This window comes from Eurytemora carolleeae, unplaced genomic scaffold (assembly GCF_000591075.1).
Source record: "Eurytemora carolleeae unplaced genomic scaffold, Eaff_2.0 scaffold940, whole genome shotgun sequence".
NCBI lineage: Eukaryota > Metazoa > Arthropoda > Copepoda > Calanoida > Temoridae > Eurytemora > Eurytemora carolleeae.
This window is the reverse complement of record NW_019397091.1, coordinates 11,677-20,487: the sequence shown is the minus strand read 5'-3', so window position 1 is coordinate 20,487 and position 8,811 is coordinate 11,677. Positions and strand designations below refer to the sequence as shown.

General features: G+C 33.5%; 1 protein-coding gene across 1 annotated transcript in view; it reads left to right on the top strand.

Annotated features, from left to right (window-relative positions):
- The window catches only part of LOC111711776 (failed axon connections), a 13,865-nt gene extending 9,286 nt beyond the window's left edge, over nt 1-4,579 (top strand). The window contains exons 5-10 of the mRNA XM_023486212.1: nt 493-628; nt 1,388-1,590; nt 1,990-2,080; nt 3,471-3,614; nt 3,950-4,006; nt 4,155-4,579. Of these exons, the coding sequence (XP_023341980.1) occupies nt 493-628; nt 1,388-1,590; nt 1,990-2,080; nt 3,471-3,614; nt 3,950-4,006; nt 4,155-4,169 (646 nt within the window). The 3' untranslated portion in view covers nt 4,170-4,579. The remainder of the gene's footprint in view (nt 1-492; nt 629-1,387; nt 1,591-1,989; nt 2,081-3,470; nt 3,615-3,949; nt 4,007-4,154) is intronic.
- The last annotated feature ends 4,232 nt before the right edge of the window (nt 4,580-8,811 follow it).

The following is an 8,811-nucleotide window of genomic DNA, read 5'->3' as shown; positions in this document are numbered from 1 at the left end:
GGGGGTGGGGGTAATGTTGTTGGTATACAGTTTGGTTTGGTCCGCTAGTTGAAAAGTAAAAGTAGAGTTCAACCTTGAAACACAAATATATTATTTACTAAGTCAACAGAGTCATTTTCAATGCGTATATATTGTATATACAAGTGTGTATATTTACGATACGCAATGAATGCGTCACAGCCGTAGGCCCAGTGGTCAGAGATTGGCTGAGGGCTAGGTCAAACTTACGCATATTTTATTCCAGGCTTTCCGGGCCAGGACATTCCTCAAGTCTTGATGTTCTTGTCATAGTTTTCCTGGTCTAGGTTGAATGTCAAAAGAAGTCCGACAGTTTGAATAAAATCCTATTGTAATATGAAATGTTTGTATTTTAAAGGAAAGTCGCCATTCCTAATTTTTAAAAATCCGCCATTTTCTCTAACTGGGTCCGCCATTTTGAACTGATAAAATCCGCCATATTTTTTGCGCATTTTTAATGGGTTTTGTGTTCAGGGCTAAGGTACACTGGAACTGCAGGGACATCAACAACATGCTGAAGGGATACAAGATGGATCTGGCAGCAGCTGTTGGTAGCAAACTTCCTGCTGCTCTTCTTAACTTCTATTTCAAGCACTCATTCCTACGAAAGGTAACATTTTTTAACTAATAGTTCCTTTTATCCCTGTGTCCTGCATTGAGAGCCTGTCCCCTGTGTTTTTTTTTTAATTTCAGACTTTAAAATTAATTTTTAAACATAATTATATCCACTTACAGCTCTAAAATGTATTAATAATTGGGAAAACGCTAAAAAAGGTTATTTTATCGCAAATGTCGTCTTCCTTTCAAACTATCAATTTCTTTCTTCGAGAGATAGATAATTTCTAATGCCCAACCAAAATACAAAAATTAATAGCGAAAAGTTTCGAAACATTGCTTTTGAATTCTAAAAGTGTGATGAAATTCATGACATCGGCATATGAGAGATTTAAACTCAATTTTTTAATCTTTATATTTCATTTGTTCTTGAATTGGAATTGAATAGTTAAATTTGTAGTATTAAGAAAAATATGTAATTGCAATCAATTATGTTATCAGTTGATATTTTTACTTAAATTGTAAATTGATAAGAGATAGGATACACTTAGTCATACAATTTAATATTTATCCTAGAATTAATTTGACAGCCGGATGAATAATAAAAAAATTCTAGTCAGATGATCTTGTTTTTTTGTGGTATATGACATGGCCCCCAGGGGTTGATACACCTGATCAGGATGCAAAAATGTCAACAACAAACTAATTATTCTCACTTCTATGAATATATCTATATATCTACCTATCTATCTATATATCTACCTTTCTATCTAACTATCTATATATCTATCTACATAACAATCTATCTATCCAGGGATTGAGGAGGGTAAAGGCCCAGGGATTCGGCGCCAGCACCAACGAGGAGATGGACACTATGGGGAAGGGAGACATCAAGGTTCTCTCCGACCTACTAGGGGAGAAGAAGTTTATGTTTGGAGATGAACCTTCTCTACTTGACCTTATCGTATTCAGTCACCTAGCTCCGGTTAGTAATCCTTTCATAACAAGATTTGTCAGGTGTATTTTTTTGAGATGGAACATTTTTCTAAATTTTAAAATATTTTTGCCATTTTTTAAATTGGTTTCTGATTACAAGATATGAGATTTCTTGACTTCCACAAAATTGAACGAGATAGAAGGCAAAAATGAAGAAGAAAAAAACTTATTGGTTCAACTTTCCTCGGATCCTATTATTAAAGCCACAGAAACCTTTGTACGAATTAAATAAATTCAAGCTCCGTCTTAAATCGTATATTAAAAAAAAAAATTGGAATTAACCTTTTATTTACTGTTATTTGTTTCAAGACACTATTCTTGAATTTACAAAATAAACCTGGAAGACGAAAAAGAAACAAAAAGTGAACATTTCATGAAATTAATATTTTGTTTTTTAAATTAAGAATTTTTTTAAATTAGAAATTTAAATATTCCTGTGTTTAGATGTTGGGGAGAGCACTGGGCCAACGCTACCGGAGAAGAGATGGATTTGAACCCTCATATCCCAAAGGTAAATTTAAAAATGCAATTTGACCCTGTCATCAGTTAACCTTCAAGAAATCCCTCGAAGGTTTCCGCAAACTAAATCTTGTTCGGACATTAATAAATTTTGTCAAGCTAAAAAAAATAGAAAAATATAATTTTGATATTACTTAATAGTAGTAGCACACCAGTCAGTGGTTTAGAAAAAACTATTTTTTGCTATAAAGAAATTTGTTATTTTATCTCGTGGAAAATAATGTTTTCTTTATCAATCATCATTCCGTCTACAATTCCTTTAAAGCAGTGCTTAGGATCCATTTAAAATTGATCCGGATCCAAGCATAAATTTCAAATTTTTTGCCTTATTATATTTTTATGCTAAAACTTGATAAACCATTCAGAAATCAGGAAATGTTGATAATCTCACTTTTTTCAATAGTTCAGATTTTGACTTTAAGAGTAAATTTTTTAGAATTTTTGGTTGTTATTTTATCCTTTAGATCCGGATCAGGATCCAGGAAGCCAAATCTTGCGGATCCAGCAGATCCGGATTCTAAGCACTGCTTTAAAGTTGAGAAATGACACTCATCAAAATAGTTAACAGGCCCTTTGATTTCATTTTCTAGCTTAGATTTCTCTCAGCCTTCATTTATACTTTTCTCTTTTCGTTCGAAGATTATCAAACTTCGACAGGAAAATATTTTTATTTTCTTTTTTAAAACTTTTGTTTTCTCATCTACTTTTCCTTCCACAATGGAAATGTTATAGAATAAACCTGTATTAAAAACCTTTCACGCTTAAATTTTCTTCATTTTTTCATTCTTTTTAATTCAGTGCTTAGCATCCGGCCGGATCTGTTGGATTCGTAAGATTTTGGCTTCCTGGATCCGGATCCAAGGGGATCAACCAAAAACTGCAAAATAAAAACTTTTTTATTCTCAACCCATTTCTAAACTATTTAATAAAGAGATATTAATAAAGTTTCCTGATTTCTGAATGGTCATCAAGTTTTAGCATAGAAATATAATAAGACAAAAATAAGACAACAAATTTGAAAATTCTGCTTTGTTAAAAAAATTCAGTAAATCTTAAAGAAATTACCTGGATCCGGATCCATTTTTTTCCAGTGCCGATCCAGGATCCGGATCCGCATCAAAATTAAATGGATCCTAAGCACTACAGTAATTTCTTTTATATTTCTAACATGTTTATCTCTTCATATAATGAAATTAAATTCTGACTTAACATAGGACAGTTATCATTTAAATACTTCATTGGTAAATCTAAGTGTATGCATCAAAATTAAATGGATCCTAAGCACTGGTTTTTATGAAATGTTTCAACAAAAAAAAATTCGTTGGACAAGAAAAACCATTTATCATTGATTAATGTGGTTTTTTAAATTAATATTTTTACAGCCTGTCCCTGCTGAGCCCGAGAAGGTTGAGGAGAAGGTTGAAGAGAAGAAGAAGGAGGAGAAGTCCAGCGAGAAGGAGGAGAAGAAGGAGGACGAGAAGGAGAAGGCAGATGAGAAGAAGGAGGAAAAGGACAAAGAAGAAAAGGTGAATATTTTATTCTCGTTTCAAATTATTCCGGAGGATTTTTTCGTTCAAAAAATATTCTCCCCTTCTTGAAAAATCATTTTAAAATGAGGGTTGGGGGATTGAAAATCATATTAACATGGGGGGGGGGGAATTAAAAATCACAATTGGATACTTTTTATCCATTTATTTATTTTCACATTAAGTTCCGTAGTTTAGTAAATAGCCTCTTATTTTTCTACGTTAACAACCCTAATATCGAGGGCTGGGGTGGTTATTTTAGAAAATATAGAAATACCCCTGTTAACCCTAAAGTTGGTGTATTTTTAACAATCTTACTGTTTCCACGCTGCCAGGATTCCAAGGAAAAAACTAAAGAATCTGAAAAGGAAAAAGAGGTAGAGGAATCAAAGGTTTGCATCCCCCATTAACAAAAACTTTTATTTTTGTTAATTTTGTTGCCCCTTCATTTTCTCCTCGACCATAATATATTTTTAATATTTCTAATGAATCATTAACAATCTCTAACAAGATGAAAAATAATAGATTTTTCTATTTTAGGAAGAGAAAAAGTAGAAAACTGACGACACCGGAATATTTTAATAATTTTATTCAAGTTGTTTTACATAAAATTATGATCTGTACAAATCTGTATCAATAGTTCTACAACATAATCAAACGGTGATTAGATATAATATTAGAGCACAAACCATTTCGGTGCACGAACGAGCCCGCCCCCACCTCCTCCATTTTGTTTCAGCTGAATTTCCCGCCATATTTTCCCGTCAGTTTCCCATGTTTTTAAATTACTTTATTAATGGCGCCGCGTTGTCAATGTTCGTGCACCGTTGTTTGAGAAGCCAAAAACCGAAAATTAGGAACTCCAAAGGTCCGTTATAGGTGTCTTTCAGACTTTGCTACGTTTTTAAAAATAAATGGAAAAGTTCAAAGATCCTTCCGACGGGGCTGATTTAAGCCGTTTATAATGATAATCAAAATTTTTACATTTTTGCTTATATACCTGTGCACAGCTTTTTATAATGCACACCGCCTAATTACTGAACTTGTAGTTCACCTAATGCGGCCTAATCAGGCTTTAAGTACAATATTTTTAAATACTCATGAAAATTTATATTAAAGTATTTCCCGCATTTCTACCCACCGTGTCTCCATATACTGTACAATGTAGTTGGGTTTAAAACCGGTTTTAACTTGTTTAGATTGAACCCGGGCTCCCAAGATTTGATTAATTGTAAACCTCAGGCCTAGATCCTACACTATTATTTTAATTGAATAAATGTGCTTTAATAGAGATTATATTGTTTAGTTTTTTTACACTAATGGTTAAGACGATAGAGCTAAGTTTTAATAATGGATTATAAGGGACTGCCTGGTAATTATCAAGTTCCCCTTCAGTTAGATTCACAAACGTTGACCTGGTTACTTTTGTTTGTTCAAAAAACAGTATTTTCCACAAGATTATAATGCAAGGAAAGTTATTTGCGGTTGTGTATACTCTACGTACATATTGAAACCAGTTCTCTCTGGGCGGAATTTGTAAACCAGAATGTGTTAGTATCCGANTACTTTTCCGTCAAAGACTGTACACTACAGTACAAAAAATGCGTACACCTCTGAAATAACTTTCCTTGCATTAGTACCTTGATTATCCAGCTGAAAATTAATCAGATTTATTTGTGACTAGTCGATTTATGGAATATTTAAATAAGGGGATAATGATCGCTCTGATGGATTAAAGGACCAATGATTTTAAGGAGGAAAGGACCAATGATCACTCTGAAGGAATGAAGGGCCAATGATCGCTCTGGAGTATTAAAGGGCTTATGATCACTCTGAAGGATTAAAGGGCCAATTATCGCTCTGAAGGGTCAATGATCACTCTGAAGGATTAAAGGACCAATGATCACTCTGAAGGATTAAAGGGCCAATGATAGCTCTGAAGGATTAAAGGACCTATGATCACTCTGAAGGATAAAAGGCGTAAGATCACTCTGAAGGATTAAAAGACCAATGAAAGCTCTGAAGGATTGAAGGGCCAATGATAGCTCTGAAGGGTTATAGGACCAATGATCACTCCGAAGGTTAATCCTTCGGAGTGATCATTGGTCCTATAACCCTTCAGAGCTATGAACTATGATCACTCTGAAGGATTAAAGGGCTTATGACCACTCTGAAGGATTAAAGGACCAATGATCACTCGTGAAGGATTGAAGGGCGAATGATCACTCTGAAGGATTGAATGACCAATGATCACTCTGAAGGATTAAAGGGCCAATGATCACTCTAAAGGATTAAAGGACCAATGATCGCTCTGAAGGATTAAGGGGCTTATGACCACTCTGAAATATTAAAGGGCCAATGATCGCTCTGAAGGATTAAAGGACCAATGATTTTAAGGATTAAAGGACCAATGATCACTCTGAAGGATTGAAGGGCCAATGATCGCTTTGGAGGATTATAGGGCTTATGATCACTGAAGGATTAGAGGACCAATGATCACTTTGAAGGATTATAGGGCCAATGATCACTCTGAAGGATTGAAGGGCCAATGATCGCTTTGAAGGATTAAAGGGCCAATTATCGCTTTGATGAATTTAAGGGCCAATGATCACTCTGCAGGATTGAAGGGCCAATGATCGCTCTGAAGGATTAAAGGACCAATGCTCACTCTGAAGGATTGAAGGGCCAATGATCACTCTGAAGGATTTGAGAATCAATGATCACTTTGAAGGATTATAGGGCCAATGATTCCTCTGAAGGATTAAAGGGCCAATGATCGCTCTGAAGGATTAAAGGACCAATGATTTGAAGGAATAAAGGACCAATGATCACGTGAAGGATTGAAGGGCCAATGATCACTCTGAAGGATTAAGGGCTAATGATCGCTCTGAAAGATTCAAGGACCCATGATCGCTCTGAAGGATTAAAGATCTTGTAAATATTGTATATCAAGGTTAGAGACAATGAAGAGACGAAGTAAGTCTTTATAATTGATATAAAGGCACTGTAATTTTAAGTTAATGATTCCCAATGTTAACTTTTGTCAGAGCAAAGCATGATTAAGGTATTCTTGTGTTTCCAGCTAAAAATTGATTTATTTTTTGTAGTTTCCGTGTCTAGCTATTAGTCGATTTATGCAAGATGCAAAAAAGTGATTAGAAGGGTCGTAGTTTACAGGGCATACGATTCTTTTATTATGAGTTTTGAATTTTAAAAGGACTTGGTGCGTAATTTCAAGTGACTTTCCATCTTTGATTCACAAGAATGAAGAGTCGCCTGAAATTACGCTAACGGTAGAAGAGTGAACACGTGACTAGAAGTACCCTTTAAAGATTTACTAATCAACCATTATTATTCTAAATCAAAAAGTTTACAAGAGGAAAAACGGAGATAATTTCTATTAAGAAATATGTTCCTAAACATTAAATTAGTCGGTAAAACTAATTTTTTTAGATGTTATTTAAGGAATGTAAAAAACGTTTTTTCTGCAGCTGACTGACACAACTGGTGAAATATTACAAACCACTCTTTACACTCTTCCCTTTCAAAGCAAAGACTTCTGTCCATTGATCAGATCTGAAAATATTCTTGAATTAATCTGAAAATTTACTATATTATTTGCATTAGTTTTAGTATTTCTTATTCATTTTACAGAACTATAAACATTTTACCAAGACAGAGTTAAATGACATGTAAAACCTAGGATGATCATTTTAGGAAAGTAATGGAGTCTTTTTTGAGTGTATTGGGGTGAAGGGGTTGATGAGCCAGTTGTGAGCCATGAAGAGCCAGGAGCTGCCGACCATAGTAGTGTTGATTGGGATGTCTTGTTCGACCGGATCCTGTCCGCTATTAGGACTGAGTCCTATAAGTCGTTGTACTTTTTAGTCATAGTTTTTATTTTATTCATTTTACAGAAAACCGGGTCAAGAGAGAAAATGTTTTCTAAATTGTTTAGTTTTAACATTTGCTTTTTTTACAATATGTCATTTTTGACCCTGATAGAAAAATATACAGTGAAACCCTTAATCACGAATACATTGACAATTTTTCAATGAGTTTTATACTATATTACGTAAAAATAAATAAATATCCATGAATATGTGGGAACAGTTTTAAAGAGTTCAATATAATCATTTAATTAAAAAACTAAATATTTGCAACATTCCATTATCAGAAAGGGAAGAATACGACATTTGATGAATTCTTTTGATGTATTCGTTATTAAGGGTTTCACTATACAAAAAAACGTTCGGTTTTTTTACAAAAGAAATATTGCAGCAAAGTTTTATTAAAAGAAAACTTCAACAGAAAACAGTTTTGAGATATAGGCAGTTTTTAAAAAGTTGTTAAAAAACTTACATCAACGACTAACAACACTAGATGCAAAATGCTAAATTCTTAACAACATTTAATAATGAAATTCGAATTCCACTGATTTCTGGATCCCACTTTGTATATGTAGGTTTTACATGAATTTATAAAAAGCTGTATTTTTGCACGAAATAAAATTTTGATATTATTATTTCATGTTAGAAGGTTGAATATAGAATAATTGGGTCAATCTAATAAAATAATGCAAGGGCGTTGTGTGGAGGGGAGGGAGGGGGAGGGGGGCAGAATTGAAAGCTTTTATTCCACATTAAAGGGACAGTACGCATAATTTAAAGTGATCCTCTATGCAAAGATAGCAATGCCCGATTTACAATGGTACCCTTGGAAGCTTTGTCTAATTAGGTATGAATTAGATATCCATGTTTTGTTTCTTCAAACTGTTTGTTCTTATTTGCGGTTTCTCTGCAAAAGTGCGCTTGCACATTTATTGTTTATGAAAAGCAATGAAGAACTTATGCGAATTAAACACGACGATAGCTTCCACATTTTCGATCAGATAAAGGTTCAAGGGTACCCTTGTAAATCGGGCATTGCAATCTTTTTTTGCAATGTTTTTCAAAGATGGACGAATGTAATAATGATTTATTAAAGATTAAAACGATAGTTTCAAAAAATTAATTAATGAATGAATGAATGAATGAAAGGGTGAATAGGTGAAAGGAGGAAAGGATAAATTTAGTTAAATAGTGAATGAAAGAATTTTTTTAGATTATGGTAATAACCAGAAAAATGTGGAATATGAAGACGACATTTGAATAATAATTAACCGTATTTGATTTGGTAAAATAAATAAATAAATAAA